Source organism: Oncorhynchus gorbuscha, linkage group LG01, assembly GCF_021184085.1.
Source record: "Oncorhynchus gorbuscha isolate QuinsamMale2020 ecotype Even-year linkage group LG01, OgorEven_v1.0, whole genome shotgun sequence".
In the NCBI taxonomy this organism is placed as follows: domain Eukaryota; kingdom Metazoa; phylum Chordata; class Actinopteri; order Salmoniformes; family Salmonidae; genus Oncorhynchus; species Oncorhynchus gorbuscha.
This window is the reverse complement of record NC_060173.1, coordinates 6,434,047-6,452,409: the sequence shown is the minus strand read 5'-3', so window position 1 is coordinate 6,452,409 and position 18,363 is coordinate 6,434,047. Positions and strand designations below refer to the sequence as shown.

General features: G+C 45.3%; 1 protein-coding gene across 5 annotated transcripts in view; it reads left to right on the top strand.

The window, feature by feature from the left end:
• The window catches only part of LOC124032090 (caprin-1-like), a 41,711-nt gene that overhangs the window by 9,465 nt on the left and 13,883 nt on the right, over positions 1-18,363 (top strand). For all 5 annotated transcript variants that reach the window (XM_046344217.1, XM_046344209.1, XM_046344191.1 and 2 more), the window contains exons 3-10: positions 496-558; positions 1,091-1,177; positions 2,050-2,297; positions 2,628-2,710; positions 6,312-6,485; positions 6,887-6,939; positions 7,206-7,283; positions 9,025-9,201. In XM_046344217.1, the coding sequence (XP_046200173.1) occupies positions 496-558; positions 1,091-1,177; positions 2,050-2,297; positions 2,628-2,710; positions 6,312-6,485; positions 6,887-6,939; positions 7,206-7,283; positions 9,025-9,201 (963 nt within the window). The remainder of the gene's footprint in view (positions 1-495; positions 559-1,090; positions 1,178-2,049; positions 2,298-2,627; positions 2,711-6,311; positions 6,486-6,886; positions 6,940-7,205; positions 7,284-9,024; positions 9,202-18,363) is intronic.

Here is an 18,363-nt window from a genome sequence, read left to right as displayed (position 1 = left end):
AAGTGTTCACCATATAAGTGTTTTTAATTTATTTATGTTTGATATACATGTTGGCATGCATTGACTAGAGCAGTTTTTCCAGGCCTGCCCTCATCAGCATACAACACCTGATTCAACTTGTCAAGGGCCTGATGAATAGTTGAGTCAGGTGTGCTGGTCCAGGGGGGGGGGTACTGGTCCAGGGGGGGGGGGGGGTACTGGTCCAGGGGGGGTACTGGGGGATCGCAGTTGGGGGAAAACACTGGACTTGAGTTTACACACGTGGTATTAGCCAAAGCTGTTCTGAAGAAGCTTGTGTCCATCTCATTTAACCTACTAGCTGTAAAGGCACGCTAGTATTGTGTTGCTCAGAGGTGTCCAACAAACCTTGCATTTTTGTTAGTGTACCGTTACCATGGGATTAGCAATTGAACCTGGGGATGAGGTTACCAGTGGATCTCTGTTGCAGGTTTTAGTGTTTTTTTTGTTGTTGTAATGGTTCTTTCTGTCTTACAGGGCAAGCTGGACGATTATCAATCGAAGAAGAATAAAGGGGAACGTCTCAACCAGGACCAACTGGTGGGTCAATTAACCAATAAGGGGGGGGGGTGTATATGGCTTAATGTACCACGGCCAAGGGCTGTTCTTGGGCACGACACAACACGGAGTGCCTGAATACAGTCCTTAGCCGTGGTATATTGGCCATATCACAAACGCCCGAGGTGCCTTATTGCTATTATAAACTGTTTACCAATGGAATTAGAACATGGAATTAAATGTTTTGTCATACATGTGGTATGTGGTCTGATATACCACGGCTGTCAGCCAATCAGCATTCAGGGCTCGAACCACCCCAGTTTATAACGTTCAACAACACACTGTATGAGTTAGTTGAGGGACTAAAAATGACATCACTGGGTTGGTGTTTGCAAATGGTCCACCGTATTGCTTTTCACCAATTAGCCTGTCTTCAGTTCAGTGCTTCAAGGAAGCAGGAATTAGGGATGCAATGCATTTTAAGACTTTGAACGGTATATGTTGGGCTTCTTGTGTTAACCAGTTTCCTCTCTCTCTCTCGCTCTCTCTCGCATTCTCGCTCTTGTCTCTGAAGGATGCCCTGACCAAGTACCAGGAAGTGACTAATAACCTGGAGTTTGCCAGGGAGTTACAGAAGAGCTTCCTGTCACTGGGACAAGATGTAAGCAAGACGCTTGACCACTAAACTGCTCCAGGCTGCACTGCTCTGGCTGACCCTAGATTCCTGCTGACCCTAGATTCCTGCTGACCCTAGATTCCTTGACCCTAGCTGACCCTAGATTCCTGCTGACCCTAGGGGGTGGTGTTTCTTTTGGAGGTTAAAATAGAAAATGGCAATGGATGATAAAGCATTCTTCTAACGCTGGGGAGTCTCTGGCGTTGGGGGGGTCTCTGGCGCTGGGGGGGTCTCTGACGCTGGGAGTCTCTGGCGCTGGGGGGGTCTCTGGCGCTGGGGGTCTGGTGTTATCCATATCAATGCAAAAAGACATGGGGCTAACACCAAAGCTCCTGTACGCTAGAGGTACCAGGAGACTGATTTAAAAAAAATATTTTCATAACATTGTGGTCTGACTCCCTGCCTGCCTATCTGTCTGGCAAACGGTACCAGAAAGTTGGCTCTCGGACGAACCGGCTCCCCAAGCCATAAGACTGATTAAATAGCCAGACCACAAATTAGTCAATGAGTGGTACCAAAACTATCTGCACTGACTCTCTTGCATGAACCATGCGCATTACTCACTAGACTATACAGTACGTTTAGAAAGTATTCCAGAACCCTCGACTTATTAACTTTGTGTTGTTGGGGGAAGGGCTCGTAAGCAAGAATTTCAGGGTAAAGTCTGTATCAGTCGTATTCGGGGCCAACGTGACCAATGTAGTTCAGTTGGTAGAGCATGGCGCTTGTAACGCCAGGGTAGTGGGTTCGATTCCCGGGACCACCCATACGTAGAATGTATGCACACATGACTGTAAGTCGCTTTGGATAAAAGCGTCTGCTAAATGGCATATATTATTATTATTATTTCTCTCCAGATCCAGAAGGCGGTGAAGAAGGCGGCGCGACGGGAACAGCTGCAGAGAGAAGAGTCTGAGCAGAAGAGGCTGAAGACTGTCCTAGAGCTCCAGTTTCTCCTGGACAGGCTTGGAGAGGACAGTGTGAGGCAGGAGCTGAGACAGGGGCCTGCCACTGTTGACACACCCTCACTCCTCACCGACACGGAGCTCACTGCCCTGGACGAGCTCTATAAACTAGTGGGACCAGAACCAGATCAAAACACCAGGTTAGACAGTGGGGGAAAAGATATATATGTGTGGATTTTTTTTTCTATTTTTTTTTCTATAACATGTCTTGGGTTTCAGGAGAGGGCTTCTCGGCTATCTGTCAAATACATACCATGAACATGATGGTCAACTTGGATGTTTAGAAACTGGGGTTTCACCTTTTGTTGTTTGTTGACAGCCCCGATTTGAGAGGGAGTTGCAACTCAAGCCTGACCAAGACATTTGTGTCAATGTTGCACTCTATAAAACCGCAGGAGCATTGAGCAGCGTGTAAGGGAGGGGGGTTACCTTTCTTTCCCCACGTTCCAACTTTACCACTCCCATTGCAGATTTACTGACCAGTACGAGGAGGCTTCTCAACACCTCATGGATCTGTTGGAGGGGAAGGACAAAGCAGTGGCAGGAACTACGTGTAAGTCTAACCAACAACTGCCCGGGTGTGTTCAGTGATGTTGCTGAGAGGATTCTATATTCTAGCTAATAATAATAATAATATATATGCCATTTAGCAGACGCTTTTATCCAAAGCGACTTACAGTCATGTGTGCATACATTCTACGTATGGGTGGTCCCGGGAATCGAACCCACTACCCTGGCGCTACAAGCGCCATGCTCTACCAACTGCGCTACAGAAGGACCACACAGCTGACAACCATTTCTGTTCTACAGCATACTTGTTTGTTGGTATGTTCTTTAACTTGATTTACATCAGGCCCCTCTGCAGTCGTCTCTGCATCGATGGAAGCTACTGAAAAGCATTTGATTTTCATAATAAAAATAGATGCCAGTGGCTGTAGAGTAGCATTGCTGGGGGGGTTCGGTGTTCCAGTTTGACTATAGCGTGTTCCCCCAGGTCTAATTCATCTGGGATCAGGCTAGTTTGGCCATGGCGTGTTCCCCCAGGTCTAATACATCTGGCACCAGGCTAGTTTGGCCATAGCGTGTTCCCCCAGGTCTAATACATCTGGCACCAGGCTAGTTTGGCCATAGCGTGTTCCCCCAGATCTAATACATCTGGCACCAGGCTAGTTTGGCCAATGACTTTGTCTAATATTTGTTCTCTAGACAGGAATTATTCAGGAAGACATGCCGTCTTTTAGTTACACAGTAGGTGGCAGGATCTTGTGGCAAATGGATTTATAACTCAGAAAAGACTGAAAGGATTCTGTGAGTTTGTTTGGACTTTATATACTGCCAGCTCTCAACAGCCAGTGGTAACTATCCAGCAACCCAGTTCCTGTCTGTTCTGTGATTTACATGGCCTTGTACAGTAGTTTGAGGGTGCATTCTATATGAGTAATCAAATCAAATGTGTTTATATAGCCCTTCGTACATCAGCTGATATCTCAAAGTGCTGTACAGAAACCCAGCCTAAAACCCCAAACGGCAAGCAATGCAGGTGTAGAATCATGAGTAGTCATGGCTATATGAGTGGTGGTTAGAGATTGGGTCAGGGTTCGTTGGGGGGGGGGGGTGTTATTGCTTACTCCGCTCTCTCCACTGGCTTCCAGTTGAAGCTCGCATCCGCTACAAGACCATGGTGCTTGCCTACGGAGCTGTGAGGGGAACGGCACCTCAGTACCTCCAGGCTCTGATCAGGCCCTACACCCAAACAAGGGCACTGCGTTCATCCACCTCTGGCCTGCTCGCCTCCCTACCACTGAGGAAGTACAGCTCCCGCTCAGCCCAGTCAAAACTGTTCGCTGCTCTGGCCCCCCAATGGTGGAACAAACTCCCTCACGACGCCAGGACAGCGGAGTCAATCACCACCTTCCGGAGACACCTGAAACCCCATCTCTTTAAGGAATACCTAGGATAGGATAAGTAATCCTTCTCGCCCCCCCCCCCTTTAAGATTTAGATGCACTATTGTAAAGTGACTGTTCTACTGGATGTCATAAGGGGAATGCACCAATTTGTAAGTCGGATAAGAGCGTCTGCTAAATGACTTAAATGTAAATGTCTTGGGGGGGGGGGGGGTTATTGCTGAGGTCTTGGGGGGTGTTATTGCTGAGGTCTTGGGGGGGGGGTTATTGCTGAGGTCTTGGGGGGGGGGGGGGTTATTGCTGAGGTCTTGGGGGGGGTTATTGCTGAGGGGGGGGGGGGGTTATTGCTGAGGTCTTGGGGGGGGGGGGGGGTTATTGTTGAGGTCTTGGGGGGGGGGGGGGGGGGGTTATTGCTGAGGTCTTGGGGGGGGTTATTGCTGAGGTCTTGGGGGGGGGTTATTGCTGAGGTCTGGGGGGGGGGTTGTTGCTGAGGTCTGGGGGGTTGTTGCTGAGGTCTGGGGGGGGTTGTTGCTGAGGTCTGGGGGGGGTTGTTGCTGGGGGGTTGTTGCTGAGGTCTTGGGGGGGGGCATATCCTGATTTTGATAAGAATTCAACCCCCTTGATGAGCATTGGAAGTGGTTACAGCTGTGAGTCTCTTAAGAGACCTATAAGAGGTTTTTAATTAGGGCCAATTTCAAGTTTTTGATAACAATCGCTAATCAGCAATTTTGGACACTTGACTAGATTGCACTCCATGGGGAGACTGCGTGGCAGGCTGACCACCTGTTACGTGAGTGCAGCCAGCAAGGAGCCATGTTAAGATGTCAGCTTGCCTAGTTAAATAAAGGTAAAATAAATATGTTAGCTCTCATTAAACGTATCTTATATAAAAATAAATCAATCTTAACATAATCGTTAGTTAACTACACATTGTTGACGATATTACTAGTTTAACTAGCTTGTCCCTGCATGCTTCGAAATTATACTTTTCAGGATTTAACCATATTCATGACCAAAGGCTCGTATTTCTGTGTGTTTATTATATTATAATTTAGTAAATGATTTTATATTTGATAGAGCAGTGACTGAGGGATGGTAGGCAGCAACAGCAGGCTCGTCAGCATTCATTCAAACAGCAGCTCTTAGCAATGCCTGAATCACAGCGCTGTTTATGACTTCAACTCCTGAGATTAGACTGGCAATACTAAAGTGCCTGTTAGAACATCCAATAGTCAAAGGTATATGAAATACAAATGGTATAGAGAGAAATAGTCCTATAATTCCTATAATAACTACAACCTAAAACCTCTTACCTGGGAATATTGAAGACTCATGTTAAAAGGAACCACCAACTTTCATATGTTCTCATGTCCTGAGCAAGGAACTGAAACGTTAGTTTTTTTACATATTACACTTACTTCTCCAACACTATTTTTGCATTATTTAAACCAAATTGAACATGTTTCATTATTTATTTGAGACTAATTTATATATATATATATATAAATAATCTCTCCCTGCCGATTAATCGGTATCACCTTTTTTTCAATAATCGGTATCAGCATTGAAAAATCCTAATCGGTTGACATGTACTGTACAATATTTGCTCATTTGTTATTTGAGATTCTTCAAGTTGGTTGTTGATCATTGCTAGACATTTTCCATGTCTTGACACAGATTTAAGTCAACTGTAACTAGGCCACTTGGAAGCATTCACTGTCGTCTTGGTAAGCAACTCGAGTGTCGATTTGGCCTTGTGTTTTAGGTTATTGTCCTACTTGAAAGGGGATTTGTCTGTCTGGGGAAAACAGATTGGACTTGTGATTTTAGCTCGATTCCGTTTCTTGTTAGCTTCGCTGGTTAGATTTGTCCACCATCACAGTGTAGTGTTATTTTTTACATGGAGTTTCAATTGTTACTGATGACTCCATCACAGTTTGTCTTGGCATGATGGTTTGAAAAGGGGGTGTCAGATGGTCCCTTTAGACATCAGCAGTCTCTGCCTAGCCGAGTTGAAAACATCGGCTAGGTGCTTCTACACCTGCATTGCTTGCTGTTTAGTGTTTCAGGCTGGGGTTTCTGTGCAGCACTTTGAGATATCAGCTGATGTACGAAGGGCTATATAATTTATTTTGATTTGATTGATTTGATTCTTCTCAAATGTAGATGTCCACCATATTGTTTTGTACAATTGACATGTTTGTTAATGGTGTTTCTGATGTTATTCTCAATTCCTCTCCCTACCCAGACAAAGCTCTGAAGGACAGCCTGAACCGAGTGCTGCTAAGTGGGTACTTTGACCAAGCCCAGTCTCACCAGAATGGAGTGTGTGAGGAGAGCGAGGAGCAGGCCGTCGCTCTAGTGGAGGAGACAGAGGAGAAGGCCGTAGTGGAGGAGACCGAGGAGAAGGCCGTCGACCCAGGTCAAAATCTTTGACGTTGGCGTTTAGAAATGTGCACTGAGTTATAAATTGACCAAAGTTATACATATTATGTTAGCTAAATGAGTCTCTTTCCTTGACCATCCTTACAAATGTGCACTTATTCCCTTTTTTTTCTTTTTTTTAATGACTAAGCAATACCAATGTTAGCGAAAGTACACTTTATTTGGTTAAATAGTAATCGAGCTGGAAGCAATACACATGTAGTTATCTTAAAGTACACTTTAAAGTTAATTTGTAAGCAATACAAAATGTAGCTGTTAGCTTAAGTTTGTTGTAATTGTTGTTTTATTTTACCACCACAAATTTCCCAATTGGGACAATAAAGATGATTGATTGATTGGCTTTCGTCCTGCGTTCTGAAAGTTATTTTCTCTTTCCAGAGGGCGAAATAGTTGAAGAGTACATAGAGCCCATTGAGGTGGAAGCTACAGAGGTGAGAGGCTTTCCTACCCTGGGTCGTGTTGATTAGACCTCCGTTTTGGCCAAACTTGAAACGATTAAATAATGGCCCAGCATTTTGTGACGGAAAACTAAAATTAGTGCTTCTTATTGGACAAATTGAATTCAGATGGTACCTCTCAAGTTCACTGATTTCGGGACGATTTCTTCCGTTTAGTGCCTACTGAACACGACCCTTCTATTTAAGTTCTTATGACTCGGCTGGTTTGTGACGGCGGCCATCTTGTTTCTGTCTTTCAGTTCGTTAACAGACAATTCATTCTAGACACCACATACAGCGACAAGGAGCAAGGAGACGAGTGGACCACTGAAACGGAGGTATTTATGCAGTTCGCCTGTTCCTGACGACCTCCTCCTTCGTCCTCCATTTTGTATTGACTCTAATGTGTCCTCTTCACTGACAGTCCACTGGTTCTCTCCCTACCATCACACAACACTGATGGGTATCTTTTTTTTTTGTTGTTGATATAGAAACATTCATAATTTAATAAAAATCTATCTCTGGTCATTAACAGACAGCATCTGTTAAAGATCCATTGAACATGCTCCACACAAACCAGGTAGGTTGTAATGTAACAACATCAGTTACATTACCAGCTAACACATTGTAATCGGATACTTAACAACTAAATTATGAATTTAAAAAGTAATTTTAGACGTAAAGGATGTTTGCGAAAGTTGACACCTTTCTGTTTTCGAAATGACATTCAAATCTGCATTGGGGGGGGGGTGAACGATTCTGACAAGCTAGGGGAAACTGATGACACCAAATACATTTGGATCGCGGGAAAATGGCAGGAATGGGCTTTTTGTCAACTACAGTCCAAGATATGTCTTCCAATGGTGCGACTGCTGTCGGCATCCGAAGATGAACCAACATGAATATACGGCTTGGATGTTAGGATGACCGCAGCAGGGATGGAAATTAGTCGCGTTTCGGCGGAATTCGCCGTTTTGAATCCAAAATAGGTGACCTACGTGATTCGTGTAGATCCGATTTAAGTTTTTTTTGGGGGGGGGGGTTAGATCACTACTGGCTGTAAGCGAACGAGTGATGCGCGTTTGGCGCACCCCTGGCTGCTGTATCCAACGCTCAGTCAGTCGTTTACATAACAGAATACAACGCAGCACTCGACTGAAGAGACGACCAATTTACTAGTTGCAGCAGCACGTCCCCTGAACGATAACGAAGAGGTAACGTTAAGGTGAGAAACCTGACCACGGGAGGGGGTGGTGGTGAGAAGGTAATGAAGTGTACTTCATGAGCTGTGACTGGGGAAAACTACTGGCACTTGGAAAGTTTGCGATAAGGGAGAAAGTGTGGTGGAAGAACAATTACATATTTCACACGCAAATAGCACTTTTCGTTATTGCACAAAGCATGCCATTCCACGAGAGCAGCATTTATGTTTCAACTCGAAGCAGTGAGCCCAATCAGTCCTCCATGACGACAAAATCACAATCGACAGATTAGACTAATGATTTCTTCGTTTGTGGGTTATGCTCAGGTTGAACAATGTTTTCTCTAATCTATTTTCCAAGTCCAATTTTTGAAGCCCCACGAGTATTAAATTAAATGACTGAATCTGACAGACTTATTTATTTTTTTACATTTAATATAAAGATATAGCCTAATGGCATTACATGTAGGAGAAAGCAATGAGTTAGAAGTCTGCATGACCAACACAAAGTAAAATGCAACATTGATTTATCCTGAAAAAAAAAAAATGGTAATATTGTTTATCTTCTAATGCCTTTTTTTAAGGGGAAAGTAATGTAAAAGTAAACTATTCCGATTACTTTAGTTTGGGTATAAAGTTTTAACTGATTACAACTAATAGATTACATTTAGAAAGTAACCAACTCTGGTTTTAGAGCGCCAGTTTAGGGTTGCAACAACATTCTAAAAATAAAACATTCCCATAATGCCCTTTAACATTTTTATTTTTAAGAATTCTTGTTTATAGATCGGGAAAGTATCCGAAGATTTTCAACCCCAGGTCCTGCCGGGTTTCCATGACAACCACTGACCACTTTCCCCCTTTTTCTTTTTTTTCAGGTGGTGAGTACCATCCTGCAACAGCCTGTACAGTCAGCCCCTCCCCCTATCACCACAGAGGCCCAATCACTGAACAGGACCACGCCCCCAGGCACACCCCCTGCAGACCCGGTGGTCAGGAAGCAGGAGGTCCAGAACCTCTTGTCACAGATGCAGGGCCCTTACAACTTCATGCAGGTGAGGATTTAAACAACAACTCTATTTAAGACTGTTTTCCCGCAGCGCTAAAGCCCAGGCATTATCTCTGACTGGTGACAGATGCAGGGGCCTTACAACTCTGTGCAGGTAAAGAAGCTGAGCTTCCTTCAAGACCTTTCAGATTGAGAACTTTCATGTCCTCGAGGCAATTTATTTTGCAGCAAAGGGCATACAGACTATCGCATATTAAACTGTAAAAGACAACTGAAAAACTGATGTTTACTAAAACACTGCAGGATAGTGCAAAGATCTTTTTAAAATTAGGGCGACGACAATATCACAATTACTCGTTAGTGTCGTGGCAAGGAAACGGAACGTAAAGCAGATTTTAACTTCTTTATGAAAAACAGCCTTAATGTTTCAATCAAACAACGTTATCGTCCAGACTCACTTGTATTTTAGGGACGAACGATATATCGGTGAACATGTCGGAATCGGACGATATTAGCTAAAAAATGGCAGCATCTGCATCGGCCCGATGTGTAGGTTTAACACCGATGTGCAAAACCGATGTCAAAGTTGACGTACCTGTATAACGTAGGTAGATGACCTACGTACCTGTATAACGTAGGTAGATGACCTACGTACCTGTATAACGTAGGTAGATGACCTACGTACCTGTGTAACGTAGGTAGATGACCTACGTACCTGTGTAACGTAGGTAGATGACCTACGTACCTGCGTAACGTAGGCAGATGACCTACGTACCTGCGTAACGTAGGCAGATGACCTGCGTACCTGCGTAACGTAGGCAGATGACCTGCGTACCTGCGTAACGTAGGCAGATGACCTGCGTAACGTAGGCAGATGACCTGCGTAACGTAGGCAGGTGACCTGCGTAACGTAGGCAGGTGACCTGCGTAACGTAGGCAGTTGACCTGCGTAACGTAGGCAGGTGACCTGCGTAACGTAGGCAGGTGACCTGCGTAACGTAGGCAGGTGACCTGCGTAACGTAGGCAGGTGACCTGCGTAACGTAGGCAGGTGACCTGCGTAACGTAGGCAGGTGACCTGCGTAACGTAGGCAGGTGACCTGCGTAACGTAGGCAGGTGACCTGCGTAACGTAGGCAGGTGACCTGCGTAACGTAGGCAGGTGACCTGCGTAACGTAGGCAGGTGACCTGCGTAACGTAGGCAGGTGAGGTGCGTACCTGCGTAACGTAGGTAGGTGACGTGCGTGCCTACAGTTGAAGTCAGAAGTTTACATAAACCTTAGCCAAATACATTTAAACTCAGTTTTTCACAATTCCTGACATTTAATCTTGGTAAAAATGTCCTGTTTTACGTCAGTTAGGATCACCACTTTATTTAAAGAATGTGAAATGTCAGAATAATAGTAGAGAGAATGATTTATTTCAGCTTTTATTTCTTTCATCACATTCCCAGTGGGTCAGAAGTTTACATACACTTAATTAGTATTGGGTAGCATTGCCTTTAAATTGTTTAACTTGGGTCAAACGTTTCAGGTAGACCTTCCACAATCTCCCCACAAAAAAATGGGTGAATGTTGGCCCATTCCTCCTGACAGAGCTGGTGTAACTGAGTCAGTTTTGTAGGTCTCCCAGCTACACATCAAATGGTCGTTTTGTTCAATAAAGTCCTTCTTTATATGCCAAAAAAATCAGTTTAGTTGGCGTGCTTGATTCAGTAATCCACCTGTTTCCTTCATTCAAAATGAATCCCAAACGTTACCAATTAACTTCGTCCAAACAAGTCAAACAACGTTTCTAAATCAATCCTCAGGTACCCTAATATGTAAATAAACAATACAATTTAAGACGGAGAATAGTATGTTCCGGAGATAAATAAGGAAGTGCGCACCACAACACTACAGTCAAAATGGGAGCCGAATTCTAGCTCATTTATCAAAAACCAAGCCTGAATTTCTTTCTAAAGACTGACATCTTGTGGAAGTCCTAGGAACTGCAATCTGGGAGATATTCCTTTTGATTTTCCCAAGAACAAGGATTTGAATGGGCAGACAGCTCAAAAAAATAAAAAATAAGAATGGATTCTCCTCTGGTTTTCACCTGCCATATCAGTACCGTTTTACTCAGACATTATTTTAACAATTTTAGAAACTTCAGTGTTTTCTATCCAATACTTTGCATATCCTAGCTTCAGGCCCTGAGTAACAAGCAGTTTACTTTGGGCACGTCAGTCATCTGAATACTGCCCCCGGCCCTCAAGAAGTTAAGCTATTTTGCCACAACTTTGGAAGTATGCTTGGGGTCATTGTCCATTTGGAAGACCCATTTACGACCAAGCTTTAACTTCCTGACTGATGTCTTAAGATGTTTCTTCAATATATCCACCTCATTTTCCTCCCCCTTTTTCCTCCAAACATAACGATGGTCATTATGGGCAAACAGTTCTATTTTAGTTTCATCAGACCAGAGGACATTTCTCCAAAAAGTACGATCTTTGTCCCCATGTGCAGTTGCAAACCGTAGTCTGGCTTTTCTATGGCGGTTTTGGAGCAGTAGCTTCTTCCTTGCTGAGCGACCTTTCAGGTCATGTTGATATTTTTATTTTTTATTTCACCTTTATTTAACCAGGTAGGCTAGTTGAGAACAAGTTCTCATTTGCAACTGCGACCTGGCCAAGATAAAGCATAGCAGTGTGAACAGACAACACAGAGTTACACATGGAATAAACAATTAACAAGTCAATAACACAGTAGAAAGAAAATGGGCAGTCTATATACAATGTGTGCAAAAGGCATGAGGAGGTAGGCGAATAATACAGTTTTGCAGATTAACACTGGAGTGATAAATGATCAGATGCTCATATACAGGTAGAGATATTGGTGTGCAAAAGAGCAGAAAAATAAATAAATAAAAACAGTATAAAAAACAGTATGGGAATGAGGTAGGTGAAAATGGGTGGGCTATTTTCCTATAGACTATGTACAGCTGCAGCGATCGGTTAGCTGCTCGGATAGCTGATGTTTGAAGTTGGTGAGGGAGATAAAAGTCTCCAACTTCAGCGATTTTTGCAATTCGTTCCAGTCACAGGCAGCAGAGTACTGGAACGAAAGGCGGCCAAATTATGTGTTGGCTTTAGGGATGATCAGTGAGATACACCTGCTGGAGCGCGTGCTACGGATGGGTGTTGCCATCGTGACCAGTGAACTGAGATAAGGCGGAGCTTTACCTAGCATGGACTTGTAGATGACCTGGAGCCAGTGGGTCTGGCGACGAATATATAGTGAGGGCCAGCCGACTAGAGCATACAAGTCGCAGTGGTGGGTGGTATAAGGTGCTTTAGTGACAAAACGGATGGCACTGTGATAGACTGCATCCAGTTTGCTGAGTAGAGTGTTGGAAGCCATTTTGTAGATGACATCGCCGAAGTCGAGGATCGGTAGGATAGTCAGTTTTACTAGGGTAAGCTTGGCAGCGTGAGTAAAGGAGGCTTTGTTGCGGAATAGAAAGCCGACTCTTGATTTGATTTTCGATTGTAGATGTTTGATGTGGGTCTGGAAGGAGAGTTTGCAGTCTAGCCAGACACCTAGGTACTTATAGATGTCCACATATTCAAGGTCGGAACCATCCAGGGTGGTGATGCTAGTCGGGCATGCGGGTGCAGGCAGCGATCGGTTGAAAAGCATGCATTTGGTTTTACTCACGTTTAAGAGCAGTTGGAGGCCACGGAAGGAGTGCTGTATGGCACTGAAGCTCGTTTGGAGGTTAGATAGCACAGTGTCCAATGACGGGCCGAAAGTATATAGAATGGTGTCGTCTGCGTAGAGGTGGATCAGGGAATCGCCCGCAGCAAGAGCAACAACATTGATATACACAGAGAAAAGAGTCGGCCCGAGAATTGAACCCTGTGGCACCCCCATAGAGACTGCCAGAGGACCGGACAGCATGCCCTCCGATTTGACACACTGAACTCTGTCTGCAAAGTAATTGGTGAACCAGGCAAGGCAGTCATCCGAAAAACCGAGGCTGTTGAGTCTGCCGATAAGAATATGGTGATTGACAGAGTCGAAAGCCTTGGCCAGGTCGATGAAGACGGCTGCACAGTACTGTCTTTTATCGATGACGGTTATGATATCGTTTAGTACCTTGAGTGTGGCTGAGGTGCACCCGTGACCGGCTCGGAAACCAGATTGCACAGCGGAGAAGGTACGGTGGGATTCGAGATGGTCAGTGACCTGTTTGTTGACTTGGCTTTCGAAGACCTTAGATAGGCAGGGCAGGATGGATATAGGTCTGTAACAGTTTGGGTCCAGGGTGTCTCCCCCTTTGAAGAGGGGGATGACTGCGGCAGCTTTCCAATCCTTGGGGATCTCAGACGATATGAAAGAGAGGTTGAACAGGCTGGTAATAGGGGTTGCGACAATGGCGGCAGATAGTTTCAGAAATAGCGGGTCCAGATTGTCAAGCCCAGCTGATTTGTACGGGTCCAGGTTTTGCAGCTCTTTCAGAACATCTGCTATCTGGATTTGGGTAAAGGATAACCTGGAGAGGCTTGGGTGAGGAGCTACGGGGGGGGCGGAGCTGTTGGCCGATGTTGGAGTAGCCAGGCGGAAGGCATTGCCAGCTGTTGAGAAGTGCTTATTGAAGTTTTCGATAATCATGGATTTATCGGTGGAGACCGTGTTTCCTAGCCTCAGTGCAGTGGGCAGCTGGGAGGAGGTGCTCTTGTTCTCCATGGACTTCGCAGTGTCCCAGAACTTATTGGAGTTGGAGCTACAGGATGCAAACTTCTGCCTGAAGAAGCTGGCCTTAGCTTTCCTGACTGACTGCGTGTATTGGTTCCTGACTTCCCTGAACAGTTGCATATCACGGGGGCTATTCGATGCTATTGCAGTCCGCCACAGGATGTTTTTGTGCTGGTCGAGGGCAGTCAGGTCTGGAGTGAACCAAGGGCTGTATCTGTTCTTGGTTCTGCATTTTTGAACGGAGCATGCTTATCTAGAATGGTGAGGAAGTTACTTTTAAAGAATGACCATGCATCCTCAACTGACGGGATGAGGTCAATGTCCTTCCAGGATACCCGGGCCAGGTCGATTAGAAAGGCCTGCTCACAGAAGTGTTTTAGGGAGCGTTTGACAGTGATGAGGGTGGTCGTTTGACTGCGGCTCCGTGGCGGATACAGGCGATGAGGCAGTGATCGCTGAGATCCTGGTTGAAGACAGCAGAGGTATATTTGGAGGGCCAGTTGGTCAGGATGACGTCTATGAGGGTGCCCTTGTTTACAGAGTTAGGGTTGTACCTGGTGGGTTCCTTGATGATTTGAGTGAGATTGAGGGCATCTAGCTTAGATTGTAGGACTGCCGGGGTGTTAAGCATATCCCAGTTTAGGTCACCTAACAGAACGAACTCTGAAGCTAGATGGGGGCGATCAATTCACAAATGGTGTCCAGGGCACAGCTGGGAGCTGAGGGGGTCGGTAGCAGGCGGCAACAGTGAGAGACTTGTTTCTGGAGAGAGTAATTTTCAAAATTAGTAGTTCAAACTGTTTGGGTATGGACCTGGAAAGTATGACATTACTTTGCAGGCTATCTCTGCAGTAGACTGCGACTCCGCCCCTTTGGCAGTTCTATCTTGACGGAAGATGTTATAGTTGGGTATGGAAATCTCTGAATTTTTGGTGGCCTTCCTGAGCCAGGATTCAGACACGGCAAGGACATCAGGGTTAGCAGAGTGTGCTAAAGCAGTGAGTAAAACAACCTTAGGGAGGAGGCTTCTGATGTTGACATGCATAAAACCAAGACTTTTTCGATCACAGAAGTCAACAAATGAGGGTACCTCGGGACATGCGGGGCCTGGGTTTACCTCCACATCACCCGCGGAACAGAGAAGGAGTAGTATGAGGGTACGGCTAAAGGCTATCAAAACTGGTCGCCTAGAGCGTTGGGGGCAGAGGATAAGAGGAGCAGGTTTCTGGGCATGGTAGAATATATTCAGGGCATAATGCGCAGACAGGGGTATGGTGGGGTGCGGGTACAGCGGAGGTAAGCCCAGGCACTGGGTGATGATGAGAGAGGTTGTATCTCTGGACATGCTGGTTGTAATGGGTGATGTCACCGCATGTGTGGGGGTGGGACAAGGGAGGTAACAGGGGTATGCAGAGTGGATCTAGGGGCTCCATTGTGAACTAAAACAATGATAACTAACCTGAACAACAGTATACAAGGCATATTGACATTTGAGAGAGACATACAGCGAGGCATACAGTAGTCACAGGTGTTGAATTGAGAAAGCTAGCTAAAAACAGTGGGCGAGGCTAATCAGCTAGCACAACAAACAGCAGGTAAAATGGCGTTGACTAGGCAACTGGGCCGACAGATAAAACAAACAAGCAGAGTGGAGTACCGTGATTAATGGGCAGTCCAGTGTGCGTCAGCTATGTAGCCAAGAGATCAGTGTCCAGGGGGCAGCGGTGGATGGGGCAGGGGGGGCTGGGCTGGTGAGTGTTATCCAGGTTTTTTTATATATTTTTTTTACTAACAATGACTAAATAGCTTGTAGCTAAGTTAGCTGGTTAGCGTCTGGAGGTTCTTGAGTGTGTCATAAAAATAAAATAAAAAATTAAAAGTAACAGCGATTCCGTACCACAGTGGGTGAGGCAAGTTTCCGGAAGGTATAAACAAAATAAAAATCAAAAAGAGATAGAAAGTAAATGGGTTCAGAGTGTTTGGGATGCAGTGATTCAGATGGTTAGCAGGCCTGTGCTAACAAGCTAACAGTTCGTAGGCCCGGGCTAGACAAGCTAGCCGTTAGCAGGCCGAATTAGCAAGCAGGGAGATAGCGAGGGCTAGAGAGTTAACCTTTGGGGGGACGTCGCGATGAGGATGTGGTGGTTGACAGAATCGAAAGCCTTGGCCAGATCAATGAATACGGCTGCACAGTAATGTTTCTTATCGATGGCGGTTAAGATATCGTTTAGGACCTTGAGCGTGGCTGAGGTGCACCCATGACCAGCTCTGAAACCAGATTGCATAGCAGAGAAGGTATGGTTAGATTAGAGATGGTCGGTAATCTGTTTGTTGACTTGGCTTTCGAAGACCTTAGAAAGGCATGGTAGGATAGATATAGGTCTGTAGCAGTTTGGGTCAAGAGTGTCCTCCCCTTTGAAGAGGGGGATGACCGCAGCTGCTTTCCAATCTTTGGGAATCTCAGACGACACGAAAGAGAGGTTGAACAGGCTAGTAATAGGGGTGGCAACAATTTCGGCAGATAATTTTATAAAGAAAGGGTCCAGATTGTCTAGCCCGGCTGATTTGTAGGGGTCCAGATTTTTCAGCTCTTTCAGAACATCAGCTGAATGGATTTGGGAGAAGGAGAAATGGGGAAGGCTTGGGCGAGTTGCTGTTGGGGGTGCAGTGCTGTTGACCGGGGTAGGAGTAGCCAGGTGGAAAGCATGGCCAGCTGTAGAAAAATGCTTATTGAAATTCTCAATTATGGTGGATTTATCAGTGGTGACAGTGTTTCCTATCTTCAGTGCAGTGGGCAGCTGGGAGGAGGTGTTCTTATTCTCCATGGACTTTACAGTGTCCCAGAACTTTTTTGAGTTAGTGTTGCAGGAAGCAAATTTCTGCTTGAAAAAGCTAGCCTTGGCTTTTCTAACTGCCTGTGTATAATGGTTTCTAGCTTCCCTGAATAGCTGCATATCACGGGGGCTGTTCGATGCTAATGCAGAACGCCATAGGATGTTTTTGTGTTGGTTAAGGGCGGTCAGGTCTGGGGAGAACCAAGGGCTATATCTGTTCCTGGTTCTAAATTTCTTGAATGGGGCATGTTTATTTAAGATGGTTAGGAAGGCATTTTTTAAAAATATCCAGGCATCCTCTACTGACGGGATGAGATCAATATCCTTCCAGGATACCCCGGCCAGGTCGATTAGAAAGGCCTGCTCGCTGAAGTATTTCAGGGAGCGTTTTACAGTGATGAGTGGAGGTCGTTTGACCGCTGACCCATTACGGATGCAGGCAATGAGGCAGTGATCGCTGAGATCTTGGTTGAAGACAGCAGAGGTGTATTTAGAGGGGAAGTTGGTTAGGATGATATCTATGAGGGTGCCCATGTTTAAGGGTTTGGGGGGGTACCTGGCAGGTTCATTGATATTTTGAGTGAGATTGAGGGCATCAAGTTTAGATTGTAGGATGGCTGGGGTGTTAAGCATGTTCCAGTTTAGGTCGCCTAGCAGCACGAGCTCTGAAGATAGATGGGGGGCAATCAGTTCACATATGGTGTCCAGAGCACAGCTGGGGGCAGAGGGTGGTCTATAGCAGGCGGCAACGGTGAGAGACTTGTTTTTAGAGAGGTGGATTTTTAGAAGTAGAAGTTCAAATTGTTTGGGTACAGACCTGGATAGTAGGACAGAACTCTGCAGGCTATCTTTGCAGTAGATTGCAACACCGCCCCTTTGGCAGTTCTATCTTGTCTGAAAATGTTGTAATTTGGAATTAAAATTTCAGAATTTTTGGTGGTCTTCCTAAGCCAGGATTCAGACACAGCTAGAACATCCGGGTTGGCAGAGTGTGCTAAAGCAGTGAATAGAACAAACTTAGGGAGGAGGCTTCTAATGTTAACATGCATGAAACCAAGGCTATTACGGTTACAGAAGTCATCAAAAGAGAGCGCCTGGGGAATAGGAGTGGAGCTAGGCATTGCAGGGCCTGGATTCACCTCTACATCGCCAGAGGAACATAGGAGGAGAAGAATAAGGGTACGGCTAAAAGCAATAAGAATTGGTCGTCTATAATGTCTGGAACAGAGAGTAAAAGGTTTCTGGGGGCGATAAAATAGCATCAAGGTATAATGTACAGACAAATGTATGGTAGGATGTGAATACAGTGGAGGTAGACCTAGGTATTGAGTGATGAAGAGAGAGATATTGTCTCTAGAAACATCATTGAAACTAGGAGATGTCATTGCATGTGTGGGTGGTGGAACTAATAAATTGGATAATGTATAGTGAGCAAGACTAGAGGCTCTACAGTGAAATAAGCCAATAAACACTAACCAGAACAGCAATGGACAAGACATATTGACATTAAGGAGAGGCATCCTTAGTCGAGTGATCAAAAGAGTCCAGAGAGTGGAGTGGTTGGTTTCGGGGTCAAGGCGATTTAGACAGCTAGCCAGGACATCGGTAGCAAGCTAGCATAGGAAGGGGGTCTGTT